The 23,297-nt window shown below is 37.2% G+C and overlaps 1 protein-coding gene across 1 annotated transcript in view; it reads right to left on the bottom strand.

The window, feature by feature from the left end:
• NCKAP5 (NCK-associated protein 5) overlaps positions 1-23,297 on the bottom strand; it is a 337,214-nt gene that overhangs the window by 17,672 nt on the left and 296,245 nt on the right. The window contains exons 13-15 of the mRNA XM_010000398.1: positions 22,380-23,287; positions 21,502-21,679; positions 17,144-17,222 (exon numbers count right to left, since the gene is read on the bottom strand). Coding sequence (XP_009998700.1) covers positions 17,144-17,222; positions 21,502-21,679; positions 22,380-23,287 — 1,165 coding nt within the window. The remainder of the gene's footprint in view (positions 1-17,143; positions 17,223-21,501; positions 21,680-22,379; positions 23,288-23,297) is intronic.

Below are 23,297 nucleotides of genomic sequence, written 5' to 3'. Positions count from 1 at the left end.
AAGTGCTCAAAGCTCATCAGCTACCTCTGTTGCACTTTAAGACAGAGTTTTAAAAAATCCTGTTACTCAGCTATGTTGAGCAATCCTCAAAAACCTAGTCCTAAATTCACAGAGTACACCACAAAATTCTTCATGGATGTTAATAAAAGCAACTAATTCACCCCTGAAGTTATATTATATAAACACAAAAGTAGCTCTCAGAAGAATTTGTATTAGTGAATGCATGAATATACATGATCTTGTGCCAGTTTGAAACTTTTATGAAGCAACTGCAAAATAAAAAATCCCATGTTCTACATCTCAGTGACAGCTTTCAAACCAAACCGTTCATGGCCCATCTGATTTCATCAGTTGCACTGACACTTCAAATGACAGTTATCAGCAAAAGCTGCACAAGCCTACATAATGACAATATGTAAAAGTTAAATCTCTGATGCTGCAGCAGTACTACTGAAGAGATGAAAAATGAATTCTGTAAAGCATTAAAGCCTGAAAAAAGTTATATATGAGCTTAATTGCTTTTGGTTGGAAATTTTTCCTGGCACACAAGCCAAATTTCTTGCCTGATTCTGGGGGTTTTTTTGCCTCTTTTCCTGCCAGGGAAGAAAGAAGGTCATGCAATAGTATTAGTTTTTACAGTGGACACAGACAGATTAACCATCTGCCATTTCACTGAACAGACTAGAATCAAACATCTGAAATACTGAAATAGCTCCTTCACCTCCCATAATGTAATTTGAGTCTTGGCAGAAAACAAAGTCCCTGGAAGTCCCACTGTGGAGGAAGATTTCTCCAAACAGAAAACAGAAATAAGAAAGGATTTAGAGAAATTTTTTGGAGATCAAATACTCCTTAATGCATGGGAATCTTTTGATTACAAGGTTAAAGACCTTTGTGGCCAATCTGAGGAAGATCTTTAATGTTGAGAAGCTTCTCAGCAACTAAGCAAAAAGGAGTTAATACTGCATAGAAAGTTTTCTCAAAGTTTGTTGATCTCCCTACTCCTCAAAAAAATTCAGGTTTAATATTTTCATAGGCAAGGTGATCACGCACTTCATGTCCTACATCACTTGGACACCATGGTCATTTGTGCAGTTGGACAGGTTTTGTCATATTCCCAAATCACTGGTGTTTCATCACAGCTTTCTGGTGTCAATAAACCCCCGAGATCTCTTCAGCACGGAGTCAGCACCCAAATTAGATGTGAGGAAAAAGGATCTTTGTGCACCATTCTGACAGTATGGACAAGAGGAGAACAGAAAGGGGATATTCAGGCTGGTAGGTATCAGGAATTCTAAAAATTAATTAATCACTGATGAAAATTACAATAGCAGCTCCTTCTGTAGGTTTTTTACATGTTCCTTCAAAACGAAAAATTGAAGAGTTAAAGTAAACACAGTCTACTGACAAGAACTGACAACCTAGAATTCATTACAGTATTTTAGGCCATCCTCCTGAGCCCACTTAAGAATGCAACTTAAATATCAGCAACAGATCATGAAAACAAATTATTTTTCAGCTTTTTAGATTTCTTCTGAAACTTGCCACAAACACACCACCTCTAGCTCAGAAACTACCCTTGGTACAAATCACTGGAGACTGGGAGAGAATACCCAGCAAAGCTGACTGCTGACATTGCCCTTGTGTTCCTTCAGTGGCTTTGGTATCAGTCACTCTCTGAGTGCTAGGAGCTCTCAGTCTGAACTGGTACCATGCTGTTTTATGTTGTTGTATAGCACCCTTCTCTGGTACTCTTTTTATAAAACAAATGTGAAAGGAAAATCAATTTTCAGGAAAAAAAAAGGAAACATAGAACAGCTACTATGAAGGGAATTGCTTCCAGCAAAACAGAGGAATCACAGAAGCACAGAGTCATTGTGGTTGGAAAAGACTTAAAAGATCAAGTCCAACCACTACCTAACTCTACCTACTATTACCCTAGCTCTACCACGTCCAGTGCTTTAGCTGTGTCCCTCAGCACCACAGCTATATGTCTTTTAAACACCTCCAGGGATGGTGATTCAACCACCTCCCTGGGCAGTCTATTCTAGTGTTTAATTATCCTTTCAGTGAAGAAGTTTCTTCTAATATCTCACCTAAACCTCCCCTGGCACAACTTGAGACCATTAAAGAAACATGGGTCCAGCCTCCCTCAGGCCAAGTTCTACAATGATTGTTGCAACAGGGTGGGTATTACTCAAAATAAGCAATGGAGCAGAATCTGTCCCATTGTCAGATTAGGTCTTTCTAACGTTGAACTTCTGTAAAGCTGTATTGAGTCCTAGAGCATACCCAAGACATTTCACTAATATCACACAATAGAAGATGTGAGGTGACAACACAGCTTTTAAACACAGGTTCTGATACACATTTCTTCAATTATGTGGAAAGATACTAAGGGGGATATAACGTCAAGTTATTGTAAAGAAATCTTTAACTGAGTAACTCAAGAGCATTTCAAAATGTTTCCTCAGGTAAAGACTCACATTCTAATAAAGTATTTTTATGTTGCATGTTAAAGAGTTTCACAGATGCTTAGTCTATTAACAAATCACATATCCATCTGTCTTTTTTACATAGGGACTTATACTTTTAAGAAGTATATATATATCTATATATTCATCCATGGTTATTTTGACTGTCTAGTTAAAACAATACATGAGTTCTATGATGATGCTTAAATTATTAAAAAAATATATTTACAGAAACCTCAAGATTCAAAGTTTTGCCCACAGAGTCAAAATAACGCTGGCAATTCTATTAAGCAGATATATTGTCTTATGCACATACAAAAAACCCACTCAAAATGGTCAGGCAATTCAACCAATTTGAATTAAACATAATAAGAGGAGACATTTCTAGATGTGGACATACACAGAAGCAGGTCCTGAGAGGAAATAATTATAGGCCCTAACATATTTTAAGTAAAGTTTTGCCTCTCTTCCAACTTGTGCCACATCTGACAGGAGGCAGCTGCCTCTCCGTGCTGCTTGAGAGGATCATGATTTCCAGAAGTAGCTCAATAACCTCAGCCATTCCCCATCAGGTAACATCACTTTTAGTAATGGAACATACTGATGGATACCAGATGGAAGGGCTGCAAACAGACACTATATCTAGTGCATATGACTGGCACAAACTAACAGTTTCTATTTGGAGGTGGCAAAGTTACAGAAGTGTGTATGCTATTTAGCACTGATGGACAATCTATCTTAACATTAAAAATAAACAGCAGCAAAGAGGATGACTGTAGTTTAGGTTGAAAAGATCACAGGTAGTTCTGCTTAAATCAGGCTTTCTATGTAAAATCCTGGTATCACAGGGACATATTTTCTTTCCAAGAAGCCTCCCATCTCATGAAACATGTAGAATTCTCCCCTGTGCCCACTGCTACAGCTGGTTTGAGATCTTCCTCACATAAATTTTCAAGTTTTGGCCTAAAAAGCTGTACATGATTGACACAAATTTCAGCTGAAAAGTTTAAGCACCACCAGAATTTTCCACTGAAAGCAGACATTTTTAGGAGAAAGAAAAAAAGTCAGTAAAAAATAGCTCTATATCAAGAACAGTTTCACTGGGAAATTTCCAACAAGCTGTTTTTAGAACCTCAGAATCACTTAAGCCTCAAAAGAAGGTTTTGAGAGATATGGAAGATTGGATGGGCTTTCTACAAGGAGTATCTAGGGCACTAAAACCAAAAGGGCATAATTCCCATCAGTAAAAGAATACACAAATTCTAACAAATTACCTTTATTTGCATCAGAGGGTTCAAGACATCCTACTAAGCTAACACATGGTACCCGAGAACGTGTAGTTGTTTTCTTCTGAAACATAAAGGGACTATAATATTTCTAGTATTTTGAAATTTGCCAAATTATTAGTTAATACTGTTTCTTTTTTTTTTCTTTTCTTTTTTTTTTTTTTCTTTAGAATAATATCTCAGACATAAATAGGTCTCTGCAAAATTGCTGTATTAGTTAATAAACATCTTTAAGCTACATGTGGCATTGGCAGGAAGAACTTAAACTACAGATGGCAAAACAGATCTCTTTATTTGCACATCCTTCTCTTCATCTGCAATGCTAAAGCAACCACCAAAAATGAATGTATTTCTGCCAAATCAATGCCAATTTTAAATAGATTATTCCTTCTGAGTTTACACCATAATTTGATCCAATTAGTCAAAGACAAATGCCTTATTGTTTTCTGTATAGATCTGGAGAAGAAGCAGTATGCAAAACTAAGAAAATCCAAAAGCTATCCTAGGTAAAACTAGAAAAGACCCACATATTCACAGCCCTGATACATCCATGGCTACTGCCCTGGTGAAATGGAATTATTTCTAATGTACATAAAGGAAGGGTAAATGGGAAGAGGACTGTGTAGTGTATTTTCAAATGATGGATCTAAAAGTGCACTTCATTCACGGCTGCTTGAAACTGGGATTTTTAATAACAATATAGTGACAAGCACAATAAAGACAGATTTTACCAACTTATTCAGTGTTCTTTCTATTGCTTCTTCCTAGTGAAGCTCTTTTTTGCAAACCCCACCAACTTCAATATGTCATTTGTCAACTAGTTTGACAGTTGTCTTCACAGTTTTCTATGACCACAATCTCATCTTTGAAATGTATTTTCTGCGTTGAGACAGATAATTGCTGCCTCATTTTAATTCCAGTCCCAAAATTCTACTAGTAAGTCAAAAGATTAGTTTTAATTAATAGTGAGTACTAATCCTGTACTCCAATTTGGCAGTTACCTATTGATTGTATTTTTTTGTGTGCTCTAAGTGCTTCCCATCCTCCTACCAGGCACTTAGATCCCTTCTTTGCATGCTTGGAAAGAACGGTGGCAACCTACTTAGAACAGGTTTGCTACAGAGAATAGAACCTTAAATGAGTTGGGAAAAGAACTTGGATAATTCTTGGAATTTTCTACTCCATACCTCTCAGTGTCTATTAAAGACAAGGGCCTGTATGCAGCTTTCAGCTGTGGAAGTCCCACCCCCAATGACGTGGGGAATTATGTCTCTGTATTACACTGCTACACCTTCTTTCTAAAAAGGTACTCACTGTTCTCAGGCAACAGGATATTAGAAACAGATACAATTTTAGTCCTGCTAGAAAAGAAATATTGAGACTTACAATCTATGTGAAGAGCAACTTTAAGGCTTTTGCAAAAGCTAGTTAAATGCAGTTCTGCTGCAGCCTGGCTGTCAACGAGGCCAGCTTAGAAACCCCTTGGGAAGTTATCCCTCTTCTTTTTTGGCTGTATGTCCCCCTTTGGTTTTACCTCTGCATTTGCCAATAGCCTTACAGATTTGCAACTATCTTTAAGAAATCTTGGTGGATGAGTAACAGCTGGGAACAAAGAGAAGTCCTCCCATGTGATGGAAAGGTTTGAATCCAAGGCAAGTAACAGATCTGCCACAAAGCAGAAATGTAGTTTTTCCAGGCTTTTTCACTGAGCAAGAATAGCCTTCAGTTTCCCTTAGTACCCTGCAACAGAAAGGTTGGGAGCTAACAATTGCACACAGTGTAAGGAACATCTTACTGGGGATTGTTCATTCAAGGCATGGATGGATGCTTGCCTTCATTTGCTGTTCTCTAACAGAAAATACATCTTCCAGCTCTCAGAAATTGTACCAAGAAGTAGCAAAGGCCAAGAAAGGACTTTTTATTATTTACCCATTTGCTAGCTAAGGACTGCCTCCCCCATGCCTCTTCCATATAATGACAGGCCTATCTCTTTCTCTGTGCCTCAGTTCTTCATATTAAAACACAGAGGTAATCATATCTTTCCACTGCACAGTGGTATCATGAGAATAAAGAACTTAGGTGTCTGGCAACCAGTATATAACCAACCTGCAATCATTTGAATGAATAATGCTTGTGTACCTTTGCTCTGGCTTCTTTAGAGACTATTCAGGAATTAAAAGCAAGCTGCAAAACACTTGCAAGAAGCATTGTTATTTTTGCTAATATTATTAGAGGTAGCTGGCTTAACTTTAGTTTGGGAGTAACTGCATTAGACTGCAGTTCCAAAAGGGAAGAGGTCACACGTAGCATCTGAGACACAGGGGCTGCACACGGTGCCCAAGGGAGCATTTGCTGCTGGTACTTGGCTGTTCCACTGAGGGTTTCTGTTCACTGACTAGTGCATTTGAGGCATTTAAGGATAACGGGATGGAACCACTGATTTGCCTGCTCTTCAGTGACTCACTTATAAATTGGAGTTTGGTTTCACTCACATTGAGATACTTACTTTGATTTTCTATTCCCAACAGATAGGACTAGTGATAGTGCTTTAAGCGTAACTGCTGTCTCTGTAAACACAGACCCATATGTAAGTGCATAGGAAGCTCTGGGTTTTGCAAATGCACAGGAGAACATGCTGTATTTGTTTTAGTAACATCACTGCTTTTTGTTTATTAGTACAAGAAAGGACTGAAATTAAAGCCGCATGAATATTAAATGAAGCTTTAAATAATTTATTTTTAGCTCTGCCCTGCAGATGGCTTAAGGGTATTACTAATAAACAGTTACAAACATACATGCACACCTGAAACAGACTGATTTTATTTCTTAATTAATGAAGTGAAAACTCATTAACAGAGTGAGTACAGAGAGCTTTGAGTAACTTTAGGTGAACTATAATCTTTCCATTTCAGTACTCAAATTCAGCTCCTCCAAACCAGCTGAATCACTGTGAAACTCACTGCATGGAAGCAGGAGCTTCTAAGAAACCACCATGACTTAAAGTCAGAGGAATGAACAGAGACTGTTTCCAGGAAGTCTGTTTTTTGAAATAAAATAAAAAACCAAAAGGAATGCAATGTTACACAGTGTTTCAAAAACACCATTAGTATGACCATGTTGAAACAACACATTGGACTTCTTTGCATGTTAAAGGTAGGAAGTAGGGAAATTAAGCACTATAAATGTATTTGTTGAGTTCTTTTTATTTTCCTCACAGTCCAAACACTGAGAAATTCTCAAGTTAACCTAGTATTAAAAACACTGCACTAACTGTATAGGTATTATTTCTCTAGTGTAGTGATTTTGGGGTTTTTAGAAGAACCTGTTTATCTATGATATGTTATGATGTCTTGCATAATCCAGCGTCAACAATGCACATCTCTAACTGAAGACATGAATCAAAGCTCCTTAAACTCAATTAAAAATGGCCAAGACAACAACAAAATTAGGAAGAGGTATCCTACCCTGAGAGTGATAATTTGGTGATGCATATGCCAATACAGCTCCAATATAATTGATAATTTAGATGAAAAGGTATTTTAAGTAAAAATTCTACCAGATGTAAATGTAGGAAAGGAGTACAAAATCCACGTGAATGCAGTTGAAAGAAATATTTAAAATAACTCAACACATACTAATTCAAAATGCTTTTCAGATTGCTCACTTGTACTTCAGGTATATGAATTACAGCTAATAGGAAATGCATGACTGAAGCTCCATATACACATCTACAGATGGTCCTAGCCAGAAGCAAAAAACATGCAAAGTAGAAAAGTTTCAAAGAGAAAGACTAATACTACGATAGAGGCTACTGGCATGTGCTATCCTATAGTAGGTATGATAATCAGACACAGTCCTGATTTGAGCGATAAAAATTAATATAGATTGGGCCATACTGTAAAGTAGTGTAAATCCACACAGCAGCATTAACTTCAGCATTGAAGAACCCAGTCATCCTGTTTAATTGACATTTTAAGCCTGAATGATACCAGCAGATTCTCAGCATCTTGAATGATAATTAGGTTGTATCCTATATATAATGTATAAAGGGCCACACTTTTTCTCATTTGAGTGATAAAATTTGGTATTTCTGGGTGAATAAATGCAATGACAAAGAAGGAAATTAACAGCAAATCATTGTGGCTAATAAGGAAGTGTTGATCCAAAATATTAATTCTCTCCACAGAAGGAAGACAAGCTAGACAGTAGGCTGCAGCAGTGCTGCAGAATACTTGGCAATTAGGCAAGTGCTACGTGTACTATCTTTTGAAGTACAAAGAAATGATTTGTCTTTGCCAGACTGTGAAGAAGGTAAGCTGACATAAATTAGAAGACACTAATGGACGTTAGTTTCTTATTATTCACATTGGCAAGGTTCTCCATCATCTTCAAGGAACATAAGTAACAACCAGGAAGATACACAGAAAGTTTCACTCTATTATAATAGACTCCTTCAGACCATAATTTCAAAATTAATCCCTGCAGAAATACCCAAATGCCAAACACGAGTCAAGAACACAGTACACCAGACACTGCTCGTTCCATTTCTGGTGGCCCAAACCCACATAAAGCTGTTCCTCTCTCCATGCTGCACAGTAGCCTGTTTGCCTTCTCAGCCATACAAAAATCACATGCTAATAAAGCACCACTAAAAGATGCAGGGCAACTCAGTAGAATGAGAGGATGTTTAATCAGCTTTATGCACTCATGTGTGTTGTGTCTGATGAGCAAGTCCTGCGATGGTAAATGCAGAATGCTGCTCCACACCACCCTGGCAGGCCCCTCTACAGCATGACCACAGTAACACAAACATTGCAGCTTAAGAACACAGGACTGCTAAATGTTGTGTAAAGCCTCCCAAAGAAATGGTGCATTTGTCATGGACAGGTTTAGAACAATATCCTTGAAGATATTCATAACTCAACTGATTTAAGTTCCTGAGCAGGACTCCCAACCTATGTGCTTCTAGGGGTGTGCTTCTACACACAAGACCATCAGTTGTTCTTGCAATACCTACTAGTTATTAAACAAGATTTCCCCTCAGTGATGCCTCAATTAAGCTATTCTGGTTCAGAAAACTAAGTAAACCACAGACACAGGTAATTTCAAGTGTCAAAGGATTAGAAAAATGAAGATTTTGAAGTACAAAAGTGATTGGTAATGGCATTAAAATGTAAATGCTTTGGGGATATTAGGTGGAGGCACTAAAAGGCATGAACTCTGAGGAACTGACAGAAGCATTTAGGTGACTGAAAATACAAATGTAACTGCTTTTTACCCAGCCAAGCTCAGTTCTCTTTGTGCATTTTCACATACACCTCCTGTCTGAAGCATTCTGAGGATAGTGAGACTATGATAGGTAAGGAGGTTGTGAGAATTTCTTCCATATCTTCCAGGACCCTTATGACCCTAAATTTCAAGAGTTTTTTGTTTTGGTTTGTTGTTTGTTCTTTTCTGAACAAGTTTGGATCCTTATGTTGCTAGAGGCAAGCAGCTTATTTTAGTATGTATTAATTAATCATTGTTTTAGCAATAGGAAACCTAGTCTTATATCCAACCCGGCTAGATATACCAAGAGAGCATGTTAAGTTGCCTGCTACACTCAAGTCCCATTTCAAAGCTCCAGCCAAGGAAACACAACAAGCACTGCAGTCAGCACCTACAGATTTAACACCTACTTCTACATGCACACAGGGCTGTAGAAAATGCCTCTGTTACCTATGTACAAATAAATGCATGCACACTTGTATCATGCTCATGTATAGAAGATGCACAAAAAATCTAATACCTTATGACAACCTGTATCAAAACATCAGATTTTTGAGTGAGCAGATTTGAAATAGGAGCAGATCAAGGCTGGAAATGGATCCTGTGATAAAGGGTTTGGTTTGACAGATTTTAGAGACACTAATCTCACACGTAGGGACTTCTCGGTCTCCCACAGCTTTACTAGGTGGTGATGAGGAAGATAAACATTTTACCTTTATCTCATCATGCATAAATGAATGATTTAACTGCTGTATCGGTGATAAAATGATTGCTAAATGGTTCTTCTCAACTTCTATCAATGGCCTGATGAAAGGAATTAACACTGACAGTGGTTAAGTTGTTTTTCAGGAGTTGAGACTTCATGACAAGAGAGGATTTCTTTTGCAGTCAAGACATTTTATCAGTTGAATATTGTTCTTCATTAAATGCATTAGAGGCATCCAAGGATTTGCCTGACATTTAAGCAACTTCTGGATTACCCTTTTGCCTCTCCACAGTGACGTGGATCACCTCTCTACTGAATGCACAGGCTGTAATGCAGATCAATTTGTTCACCATCTTTCCTCTGTCACTTATTCTGTTACATTTATCTCAGTAATTCATTACAGACCTCACCTAATCTGTCTCCAGGTTTTGAGGGTTCTTTAATGTAAATGTGTTTGTTCAAATATGTCAGGCTTAATGGACATGTTTTGAAATGATGTGTGTCAGACTTAATGTATTTGCCACATTAATCAGGCTTGTTTCCTTCACATCTATTTCCATTCCCTGAGAAAACATTAATTCAATAGCTGTTTACTTGGTACTCTAGTAAAAACACCCAAACTTTGAGCAGTTCCATAATGGTGGATGAAACTAAGTATTTTGTTTGGCAGAGGTAGGTCTCCACTAAAAGGCACAATCAGAAATAAAATCTGAAACATTCTTTTTCAGGTCTGGTGTTCATCAGACCTAGATTTCAGCAAGAAACCAAGAGAAAGAAGGCAGAGCAAGGATCTGTTGGTTAGAAATAGTATTGGTATGGAAAACAAAAAGGTAGGATCTATATTGTGGACTGAATTTCTGACTAGTCAGATGGAGAGCAATTCTGGGGCACCACACAGAAGTTAAGGGTGACCACCAGTTCTAAATGATGCAGGTGAACAAACACCACAGGAAAAGTGAGAAAAGAGTATCTTGACATTAAATGGGTTTATCTGTGGGAAAATCCTGCAGAAGAATGATAAGAAGAGTCAGAGCCAAACACATTTACCTGGAGTACTACAAAGAATGCAGGTCATTCTCATAAAAAAAGTCTGCTTAGAGTGTGTGGTTTTTATTTTATATATTTTTTTTTCATACTATGGCTACTGGTGCTGAATAAAACAGTATCAGAATACACAGCTAAGGCTATCATCCTTAGTATTTTGATACCTCAATACAAATAATTATAACAGTGACATTTCATTTTAAGTCAAACCCACTTACATCTACACTGTGTTACATGTCCTACATTTGCTATCAGTATATCTGTGAAATTGATATCAGGTTGCTAGCAACTCATCCATAAAATTCGCTGTGAAGGACATTCTTGGATTCTACTGAAAATGTAGTTTGATTACTTTTCTTTGCCGCATGCAATGCTTAAAGGGGGTGGGCTTTACAACAAAATGCAACACATAAAATACCAACAACACTTCTTTATGGAACATAAGGGATTTAAATAAATGTTCTCTAAAGAAGGCAGATCTTCAAAAAGTTGCTTAAAAGACAGACCTTCCTTTTTTTCTGACAAGATTGCCTTTTGAGTGGAAAACCCTTCTGCAAAGTTTTTCTTGGAAAGTACAAAAAAAAATAAAAAAATGACAAAGCCTGCTATAAGGCAGATGATTATCAAGAATTGTAATAGAATTGAGCACTGGGCTATAGTAGAGCTACAAAAGCATCCCTTGACCTCAGGGTGTGTTTTTGTTCTAGCACAAAGCAGCAAAGTCTGCAATGAACTTCCAATGTGGTGATAGGGTGGAAGCCCAACCCTTTATCTAGCCAGAAACTTAAAAAAAACCCTTTTAAGGATCTTCAGGCATTTTCTTTGTATTACAGAAATGCCAGTAACTACAAGGTTCCCATTTAATGTTGGATGAATCAATTTTGAGCAACTGACCCAGACCTCTAATGAAAACGGGATAAAAATTAGACCCAAGTTTTTCTTCAAATTTTAAAAAATTCAGAGTACGTTTACCTTCATAATCTTTGCCTGGCTCTAAATTTCACCTTAAATACTCCAAACCCAGTAGGGGTCAATGCCACAGTTAGATAATTTATTTCCAAGAATGGTGATTCCTTCTACTATGGATTCTAATCCCAGCCTTCCTCAGGGAATTAACTCCCCATACAGCTTCAGTGGGTCATATCTTGTGCTTCCAGTGGAGCTGATAGTACCAACAAAACCCAGATATATTTTGCCATGCTACCACCAATTCTTGTGTTATCAAGTATTTGCTCTCAGGAGTACCCAAAATGCTGAAGCAAACTGCAGGTATATTCAGATTTTTACAATTCATTTTATTTTTATCCGTGATGTCATTCTTAGGACAAAACCCACCTGCAATGGTGTCACTGATGTCAAAACTCAAGAGACTTTTATTGAAGAATGAATCCTGACCTTTTAGTTCCCTCAGTGACATATTAAAGATACATTTGAAAGCAAAAATTTTCTGATTTAATAAAAGAATTAATCTAGAAGAACTGTCCATGATTTCATATACTCCCTGGACTTCAGTGCTTTAGACCAGAAGTGCCTGCTTGATTTATTTAGGACTTGCCAAAGTTGTATTAATCACTGGAAATCCACTATGGTGAAAAAATGTATTTGCACATTGAAGTATCTGGGACCAAAAAAACCCCAACCAACCAACAAAGCAACCAACCAAACAACCAAACATATCCCCTTTCTTTGTATTTAAACTTGAGTTTAAATTTAAGCATAGTCTTGAAACCTCAGACACCTCTCATCTGTGTATTTAGGCTGGTGAATATACGCTGAGATTGTGTTTGGTGTGAAGCTTGAGTAAACCGTTAGCAAAAAGCATATTCAGTGTTCACTCTCTAGTGAATGTGTCACCCATTTGGGGTGAGAAAGAGAAAAGGAAACTGGATCCAGATAAATTATTATCATGTAGCTTTCACACATGGGGTTTGGTAAATCACTAAAGTCTGAGAAAATGGCACACTCAGCCTTCCCTTCTTCAGCCTCAGCATAGGTTATATATAAACACTGAAGAATGATATGATTAATTAGAATTAACTTTCCTCTTCACTACAGAGAGATATCCCTAAGAAGAAAACAAAGTCAGGAACTTTTTTAAATTTATGTAGAGATCTGTATGGCCAGAAATACATTTGCTCCTCTGAAGTGCCCTGATTTTAGCCATAACAGAAGAGTATTATAATCAAGGAAACTGTCTTTGTGTACCATAGAGTTCAAACTGTTTGCAAGCATGAATTATTCAGTAACTAACATTCATTTTCTTATGCCATGGATTTTTGGCTTTTTCCTTGAAGCCATTTATCAATGAAAACTCTTAATACATTATAATTAAGACAATCACACTTTTCCAGGAGTGACTGCTAATTCAAAACAGCAGTTGAAATGTGAAACATTAGAATTTCTCACAAATGCTTTTTTCTTCTCAATATCTCAAATTATTAACTTCTCCATGTAAAGGTGTCACTTGCAACTGACTTGCAATTTTTTTGGCCATTGTGGCAATGGGGAAATTCAAGATAAACTGACAGTTCTACTCCTTTAGGGGAAACATAATTATTTTTTCTTTGTAAAGAGAAGGCTTTCTTGTTTACACAGAAGCAATACTGCCAGGAGCTTGACACATTGTCTTTGCATTCAAGAAAATAATTCTTATTTTAGGAATGTTTGGAGTCTCTGCTGCACCTGCCTGAGCTGGGGAGTATCTCATAACATGAAGGGAAAGTCAACCATTGTATCATGGCCCTCTTCTTATTGGGCACTTCAGCATTTCCCACTTCATCACTTTCAAAACCCATGCATTTTATTCCAAAGGGCTTGAGAAAGGAGCTCTGAAGATGACTGGACTTGAAAGTGATTCTAGGGTCTGCTGTCTGTGGGAAGTGGGAGCACAAGTATCATCTGTGCTGCCAGGGATGTATGGCATCCTTACTGACAGTAAAGCAAAAGCATCTAGAGTATTACATATTTTTGTTCCAGATTTAAAAAAAAAAACACGTTTTCAATATATGCTTAAGTACAATATAGCACAATATAAATGACTGCTTCCTATGGAAATGATCATGTGTTCCTGAGATATAGGTATACTAGGAAGGGAAATTTTATATTACTCTGCATTCTTGTATTCCTTCAATCTAGAAAATTCAGAAAGTCACTAAATTCCTTAAATTTATCTAGATCAACAACTGAGAAGAAATGAAAAACCCTAGCAACTGGCATTTACACGTTTTTGTTTAACACACCCAAGAGTATCTCATTATTAGAAAGTGATGAACCAGCATTGTCTTACATGATACCAACCTTGAAGACTGTTCAGTTATATATATCTTGTTTATTAGCTAACTGGGCAGAACTGATGTCAGTTTAGGTATTTTATAGTGACAACTACAGGAACACATGTTTTTCCTATTATGTAAAGAAAATCTTCCCTGCTTAATCAATGCCTTTATACATCTTCTATACATTCAGCTCTTACTTTCTTAACAGCTTAGATCAAAATCAGTAGAATAAACTCATTACAATACAGCTACAAAACCACAGTGACCTTTATTTCCTTAAAACAACTATTTATGGTGGTGAGGAATGCAGTAGGAAATGAACTTCCAGCCCATTGAAATTTTCAGTATTTTAAAGATGTTCCTGTTTTGGAAGAAATCCCAACACAGTGAAACTGTTCCATGAAAACAACAAACCAAAAGCCTCCACCAGGACATGAATTGTTCAGAGGACAGGGCCACTGCCCTCTTTGATCAGACTAAGGACCTGGCTCACAACTGGGTGCTTGATGGAAACGAGGCAAGTAATTTTAAGAGCCATCCTTCCTGTATTATTCCCTTCTGCTTCTGACAAACAGAAGCTGATAACAAAGAAAGCCAAATTTGGGTCTCTCACATCTCAGATAATTCTACATACCAACACGTTCTTTATAATTTTCACAAGTTCTTCCTTGTGTCTGGTTTTTTACTAAAAATTGCAAACTGACATAGGAAATGTTCCAAATGAAGGACTGAAGAAACTGCACAGAGTTTCAGTCTTTCAGTATGTTTCTATTAAAACCTTGGTACCAGAAAAATGCCAGAATCTCTGTCAAGGAATTTGATAAAACAAGCTGAACAAGACCTAGGAAAGATTGGTATGCACAAAGAGCAATGTGGACATACAGCAGCTGAAATACAAATGTAAGATAAAACACAGCCTGGTGAGAGTGGTATAAAACACAGCAAGTTACTGATTTAGGAGTATTCAGGAAGTGCACTTAGATCCATGCTTCTAATTTCCCAGGCTTTGGCCTGTCCTGCTGATTTTTTTCTGGTACTTTCTGCATTAGGACTCACTGTGCTAATGTTAACAAATTTGCTTAGACATCTATTATTTTTACTGAGCCAATACTACCTATTGCATGTAATGTCTCCCACCATTAAGGAGTTTCCTGACATTAACAACTAGATCCTCAGAGCAAACTCCTTGAGTTATTCTAGATAGTTTGACAAGGCAGAATATGGATAGCTGGCATCCTGCACTGAGCCTTTAAGAGATGGCATTGACTGGGGAAAAGAAGATGCTTTTGTAATTGGTGTAATTCAGATGATGTAAAGGTCTTTGTGCAACCTATAGGAATTTCCCAAGGGCAGCACTGCCTGGCATCTCTAACACTGCCTCCTGTGGGCTTCTACAAACTGGGGCCACAGTCCTGCCTGTTGCTTTATCCACATCATTAGGCTGAAAAAAGGTGAAGAAAAGGATGGGGTTTTGTTTGTTTGTTTGTTTGTTTTTTGAACAAAAGGACTTGGTGCACAGGAGGGCCAGATCCATGGGGATGACCTCTGCCAGGTAACTGAGGGCCTTATGAACCCAAGGTACAACTGAAGTCTGACTTTGGGGAATGCCAACCGACCTGCTCCATAATCACCTGCTCCATGTCCTGGCAGAGACTCAGTTTTGCCAGTGGGAGAAGCAAAATATTAACACCCTCAAAAGCCACCTGCATATATTTAGGAATTAGGTTTCAGCCACAATCATCAATTACACTGATGAACACCCAGGAAACGCTGGAGTCTTTCTGGAAAAATAGCTCTGCAAATAATTGTTTTTTCTTGTTCTAGTATCTGGATAAAAAAAAAATTAAACCCAAACATTTCACATCAATTAATAGTAAAAGTTTTGAGAATTTTGGGGTGGATGCAAAATAATTATTTCAGTCTGAGGAGAAATAATTCTGAAAAGCCTAAGGTGAGATATTATATTTTGGGCCTTTTCTAGTAATGGAAAGTAAGTCTTTTGTTCAGAATAAGAAGTACATATTTGTCCTTTCAGGGCTAGTACCTACCCCCTCACAGAATCCACCCAGTCTTAGACTGCATTGTCCAAAGTTTTTATTTAGTTGCTGTAATGGAGCCAATTAATATGGCTGGGTTCTTAGAGAGGGAAGAGTTTAGGGACCTTTTCTGCAAATTACACACTTATTTGGCTGCATTTGGGCCTGAAAAGGACGTACAAGTCAATAAGACATGAGAACACTTTCCTACCACCCCAGGGGGTTCCTGTTTAGACATGGTACCTCTGTTCAGCCCCACTTGCTGGGTTGACAGTATTAGTGAAATGAAAGAGCTTCTGACTAGCAAAATCTCTTCTAGTGTCCTGAAAACACCTGATCAGTTTTAATTATTGCTGCAGTCTCTGCCTGCAGAGGGAACTTGCTAGAGGAGAACCTTTTCCATTCAGTGTCAGTTCCTTATATTGGTAACATCCTGCTCCAATACAGATCCCAAATACACTTATGCTTTGTCCTCCAGTGCCTGTTAGGCATTTCAACATGTACTGAGGTTAAAAATTAGTACATGCCAATTAAGAAGCAGGGCAGATGGTGTTACCCTACTGAAAAGAGCAGAGCAAAGGCAACTTCATTTTCAAATAAGAACTTTTAAGGTCTTCTGAACAGACATCTTTGCTACTCCTCCTAGTTTAGTTTACCATAGTAATTATTTTTCTGTTCAGAATTTTATTTTGAACTTTACTCACTCAAGGCCAGATGGCAGACTTACAGTATATCAGCATTATTCCCACTGAACAGTATCATGCGCTACAACCCTCGAGTTAAGACACAATGTGTAACCCAATAGTTTTGGAGGCTGAAATTATCTTTCATAGCCATATTCCAAAACCCTTCTGTCAAGCATTGCATTGATACACAATTGGTAATGGTGCATACTCATCTTTTATACAGTTGGTGAAATCTGGCTATCAAGGAACAGAGCTAAATGAATGCTAAAGCTGACATTAGGTGGGCAAACAAGGAAATGAGAATTAAACAGGATGTTTTCCAAGGACTGAGACAGCAATAAAAACCAGCATAAAATATAATTTTGTACCTATCACATGACTCTGACATGTAGTCCTTGTCATGGTGTCTTCCTCCTCTTCTTGCAGGTTTTCTGTGACTACTTTAGCCTGTATATAGTACAACAACAAAATTGAAGAACATCTGTGACTCTGTTTATCTTGCTTCATGACAAAAACAGAATATTTTTTTCAGAAATTGACACAAGTAAAGTTACAGGGCAGCTAAAAGTGAAAGTATGTAGTCTATCTTATTATATTAATGATACCTGAGTATAATAACTTCATTCAGTCACAATATGCAGCAGTCAAAAATACCCTGGGAATTTGAAATTCCTCAAAAAAGTATTTTTCTGCATTAATAAAAAAAAAAAAAAAAAGATGCTCCAGTCTCCTGACCTCTTATTTGTTTCTCTCTAGAAATAGCATGTTTCAAATCCTCTGCAAAAAAATGGTGAACTTAATATGTGATGTTACTTCAGTTTGCAAACATTGAACTTGAGTGGTTTTGTTTCCATCTCTGTTTAAAAGCATTTATTAGCTAAGCAGAGAGAAAAACTTCATTTAAGAATGAAGGGCACACTAAGAGCCTGCATGTTATGCAAGTATGGGTTATTAAAATCCCCATGATATTCTGTTTTTCAGATGAAGACATATTTTGGTCTGTTCTTCTGTACTCCTACTTCCCAAGTGTATATATAATCTGAGTATCTTCCTAGTGCACAGTGAAAACCCCTTCCATTACATGCCATCAGTGGCCATAATTCAGATCCAGGAACATATTTTTCTGCCATGCTATATAAATCAAACAGGAATGAAGATACTTTCAGGGTGATGAGAGAAGGAAAGCCAGCACTGCAGAAAAAATTACTTTTAGTATCTCAGAGATCTTAAATTGTTAATCACTCTCTACTGTTTTAAACCACTTAAGGCACATTTACAATAACATTAAATATGTTCTGTAATCTAAACCAGTAGACTTTATCATCATTTGCATGATGTATCTTTGATCACAGTATATGATCGCAGTAGGGCTTTGATCACAGGAGGGCTTACACAAGCAGCCCTATTGACCTCTTGTGACCAGCCTCACTTAGACATGAAAAGCTCACTCTCTAGATTTATAAAAGTGCATTTATAATCCCTTAGTCTCAGTGACGTAATTATATCTTTTCTCCTCTGAAATGAGGAGCCCCAGCCTATGGAAAATGAAGACAATGTGATCATTTGGCATTGAATTAAGGGTAGAACAGTTTCTCACATTTGCAGACTGCATGGCTGTCTGTGGCTTGCTGCTGATGTGACATTTCACAATATTAGGATAGATCTCTGGGTATTCCCCAAACACACAGACTGCAGACAGACACAGTCATGCAAAATGCTTGGTCCCTTGATTTTGGTGCCACACTTCCACCTCACAAAGCAAAGCCCTTGGCTCTTCTAAATTACACTGGGCTGTAATAAAATCACAAAGATGAAATGAAGCAGTGAGCACAAAAATGATTGTATCTCACCTTAAGCTCCAGCCAAGGACATGAAAAAGCATTGGGGAATGTGGAATACCCTTGGTGTGGGCTAAAGGATCATGTACTTCTGTTGGCTGGCCTTTAGAGCAAAGTGCTTTTCTGATGAACACTAACGGGAAGCATATTCCTCTGCAGGTGAATGCACAAGGCTGCCATTGGTGGAATATTGCTTTTTCCATAAATTCAGTGGTTGTCAAGCAATAACATCCTTTGCATGAACAGAAATCAGAGGTAATTGATGCATATGTTATAGCATAATAGTGCCCCAAGTCTTTACCTGGCATATCACAAGATAAGAGATTTAATCATCAAAAATTAAACAGGCTTTAAAGGAAAAACATTATAGAAAATTCATGTTAAAAAATGTTATGCCAGGATTTAAAGAAGCAGTGCATATATGATATGCAGTTTTAAATACATCTGCACTGAACCTGAATGATGGAATGCAGTTTACATTGTTCAAAAAAGAAAAGAAATCTTATTTGTTTAGGACTTTTCAAAAGATTTATGCTTTTTTTCTCCAAAAGTATTCATTTTGTCTTTTTAACAGCAAAAAGAAAATAAAAATGCACACTAGGCCATTGTACCACATGTGACCGTTTTCAGTCACAGCAATCTCCCAGTCCTTTGCCATCTGCTTCAAAGTAAGCAGACACCAAAGAGTAACTGGAAATGATAGTAATAAGATGCATGAGCTTTGAATTTAAAGACTTTTCATTGTTTTTCTTGCAGAGGTTTGGAGGACAAGATGAAATATCACATACTGTGGAATCTTCAGGTATATCTCTTTTGTAAGTTCACATTTAGAACTGTAAGCACATTTTTATTTATGTTATTCTAGATGTCCTCAGTCTTTTGGCATGAGATACTTCTTTTAGGAAAAAAGTGCCACTAAAAACACAATATGAAACTCACAAAGATGAAGCATATAATACAACTTAATCTTCAAAAACAATGCAGAAAATACTTTGATTCTCTGCAAACAAAAGTGTGTAAGTTATAGAACTGGTCATGCCTTTTCTCCATGACCAACATGTCCTTAAAAACTAAACAGTATAATTAGCAGTTCTCCATTATTTATGTATATTAAGGACAAGTTGTAGCTCTCTGAAAAAACAAAGTGCTTTCCTTGAAGATATACTTGAAGTCTTAAATTACTATTATCACTGCATTTAGAAAGACTTCACAAAATGACAGAAAAAAAGCACAGCAAATTATTGCAGCATTAGGAAATACTAAGCTAGAAAGAAATTGTAGAAGCAATGTGTAGAGTTTTTTGTACTTCTGTACAGTGAAGATATACCCTAAGCTGTCAGGACTGTATTAAATGGGGCATAGTTAAACTGAGTGGCTCTGATAAGGGGCTCTGCTTTGCTATCAAAGTTCTAGATCAGTTGGATTGAATTTCCTGCATATTGCACATTTCCAGACTTTCATTCTCTCTCTTCCCTTTCAGTGACACTACAAGGACAGCCTTAGATATGCTTATAATTTGTGGTTTTATAATGCAGGAGACATCTACATTTTCAAAGAGATGATACCACAGGAGTCAGGAGTAAAAAGTTTTCCAACAAATTCATTCCACATACGTTCCTCGTAACTTAAAAAAAAAGACCTTGCAGTTTTCTTAGGAAAGACATCTGCATTCATGTAAAAATCATTTGCATGAAGTTGAAACCATGTGTGGGATACTTTAACCTTAAGCATCCTAAATGACAGTACTAAGCAAAGAGTTTTTCCAGTTCCCATTATGAAGCACTTTGAAATTTGTTTTACCCTTGAAACACATTTAAAAAACTGTTGTACTTCAAATTATCCCAGATGAAACAGTTTCATGTGCTGTACTTCAATAACTCAGTTTTATCACAACAGTAATAGCCTCAACTTCATGTTCAGTGTTGTATTTGGCAAAAGTTTTCAGACTATTTTGTGAAAATTGCTTCTACTGTTAATAATCATCATCATAATATATTCATGACAGCTATCAGGGATGAGAAAAGAACGCTCATCTAGTTAAAACATCTCTGTTCTCCTGGTGCCTGGACTACAAAACATCACGAGAAAAGTCCTAGCTAGGCCAGAAATTGGTCACTAAATTCTAAGGTTAATTATTAGAAGCTTCACACAGGAAGGCACACATTCAGGCTGACTTTAGGCTACAATCCCAGATGCTGCGTGTATGCTTCTTGATGCAGAAGAGTTAGCCACTCACGTAACCTTTCAAGAACCAGAAATCAAGCAGCTAACAGAAAATTATTTTTCTTCTACATGGCAATGTTCTTACTCTGGGTAAATTAAAATTATCAAGTATAGGTAGCATCTTATTGAAGCATAAAACTAACTACAGGGCATTAACAGGGAGATTTTCCATGGCACAGAGAGAGACGTGACTCAAATGTATGTTTTTCCTTTTGAAAGACTCTCTTAAGTGACAAATATACCCAAATATGGTCAAATACTTTGCCTTTTCCTTCCCCATGAGCAGTGCACTTTTTAGGCTTAATGATTCCTACAATGTTCAGAGGAATGTTCAACACTGGCATGCAATTTTCAGGGAAAGGGGAAAAAAATGAAAAAAGTGGTCCTATTATTTCACTCTACTACAGTATGATTATAGCATCTTTGTGCATATATCTCCACTGGAATTGAACTGCCAGCAGAAGCAGTAGGATCTTCATGACTAGCTGTATAATCTGGCCTTTAGTCAAGCTGCCAGCTTTTGTATTAATTCACAATTCTCTAGCTACACAAAATTTTTCTATCATATATAAACAGTTATTATCCCGTTTGTCTGTTCTGACAACAAGGAACACATCAGAAGTTAAAAAGAAGTTAATAATGTTTTCATGTACTAAAACACTTACCAGGGTCTGATTCTGCATTTCCATATCAGCTTTTGTGTTACTGTTTTTCTTGTGGTTTCCTTGAGAGCTGATGGAGTTGCCGTGAACAGAGGAGCCCTGGGAGCTGCCCTTCGACACACTCCTGTAGGAAACATTATTTGATCCACTTTCTGTCTGCTGAGCTGCTTTCTTATCAACTCTGCAGGTAGAGAGTGATTCCTCTGATAAATTACACTGCCCTTCTTCAATCACTCTACTTTCCCATTCCTTTAATGTTTAAAGTAACCTCTCTGTATCTTTCTGTCTCTAGACCTTTGAGTGATAAATGTTTCTAACTAGCCTTGATCAAATCTGTCACTTGCAATTTCAGGTAGTATATCAATTCAGTCTTTCACGTATAATGATTTATTTTATATTTGAGATGGCTGTGGGGCAAATGTGAAAACACAGTATAGCAATTGCTAAGTTCTTCTGTGACCAAAGCTTGTGGTAGCTAGAAAGATCATTAATTCTGACTAGTTACCAAATATATATTTGCTGGTTACAATATATGAAGATGGAATATATTTCAACATGTATCTAATTATCCTCTCTCTTTACACACCATCTGCTTAGATTCTTGATTTCTGGAATAATTTGAATTTCTATCAACTTGGATATAACTTGCCATTCTTTAATTTCAAAGACCATTGGCTTGGTTAACATAGTAACATGAACAAAACCATAATCTCATTATTAATGTTTCTTCCCCATAGAGATAAAAGACCTGATAGTGTACCTTCTGATTACTACTGTGCATTCTTAGCCTAAAAGGAGCACACACTGAACTTAGCACCTGAACATCTGTAAAGCTACAGCATATAGCAACACACCCCAAATTGTGTTCCAGAGTTTTTTACCTGTTTAAAAGCTCTTTCATAAAACTGTCTCTTGGTGAGTATGTAGCTGTGGTGGAACCTTTGACTTGTTCACACTCCATCTCACCAAGCATGTCTTGTGAAGGTTTCATAATTTTGCTCTCCATGACATCAGCTAGAATATCACTGTTGTCTGTTATCCTGTTAATTTCATTTTCTATTTCACAGTGCGGCTCCGTTTTCCTTTTTTCTTTTCTTCTCTCCAATTTTGCCTGCTTAATTCCAAATCCTGAAACTTTTACATCTTTTTTTTCTACCTTTGTTTTAGGTACATCAGTTTTCCTGCTACTCAGTGCTGGGAGCTTACTCTTTCGAAAGCCAAACCAACTAGCTAGAGAGGGCCCAGTCTTTTGTTTAGTCTCCACAGTAGGAGATTTGGTTTGTCCCTGGCCCTTTTGCACATTTTCTTGGATGCATAACATGACTTTCTCCTCTATTGTAGATTGTTGAGCTGGTGAACTCAAAACACTGGTAACCTTCTCAGAGGCTTCTGCTAACTTTAAAGACATTTTCTGTCTTTGTGACTTTGTTGCTTCCAGTTTATGAGGACACTTCATTCGATCCGAGCTTTGAAATTGTAACATTTGTTTGGAAGATACAGCAGCTGACGCTTCTAGCTCCAATTCTGCTGGCAGAACACTTTTTTTACTTACAACTTCATGTTTAAAACTTTCAGTGCTTTTCTCACTCTGGACAGATAGACTACGTGCGTCTTTCTGAGATTTGTTTCCATCACATTTTGAAGTGCTGTGAAACAAGTCTACTTTTGGAGATGATCTGAAGGGCAGTTTGCTTGGGCTGCCATGCTGGCTATTGCCACTACTTGTATTTCCAAGAGAACTTTGTCTAAAATAGGAATTTTCTGTGGTTTTAGGAGTATATGAAAGAGTCTCTGGTATT

Source organism: Chaetura pelagica, unplaced genomic scaffold, assembly GCF_000747805.2.
Source record: "Chaetura pelagica isolate M959 unplaced genomic scaffold, ChaPel_1.0 scaffold386, whole genome shotgun sequence".
In the NCBI taxonomy this organism is placed as follows: domain Eukaryota; kingdom Metazoa; phylum Chordata; class Aves; order Apodiformes; family Apodidae; genus Chaetura; species Chaetura pelagica.
The sequence above is the reverse complement of the archived record's forward strand: the minus strand, read 5'-3'. Positions and strand labels throughout refer to the sequence as shown.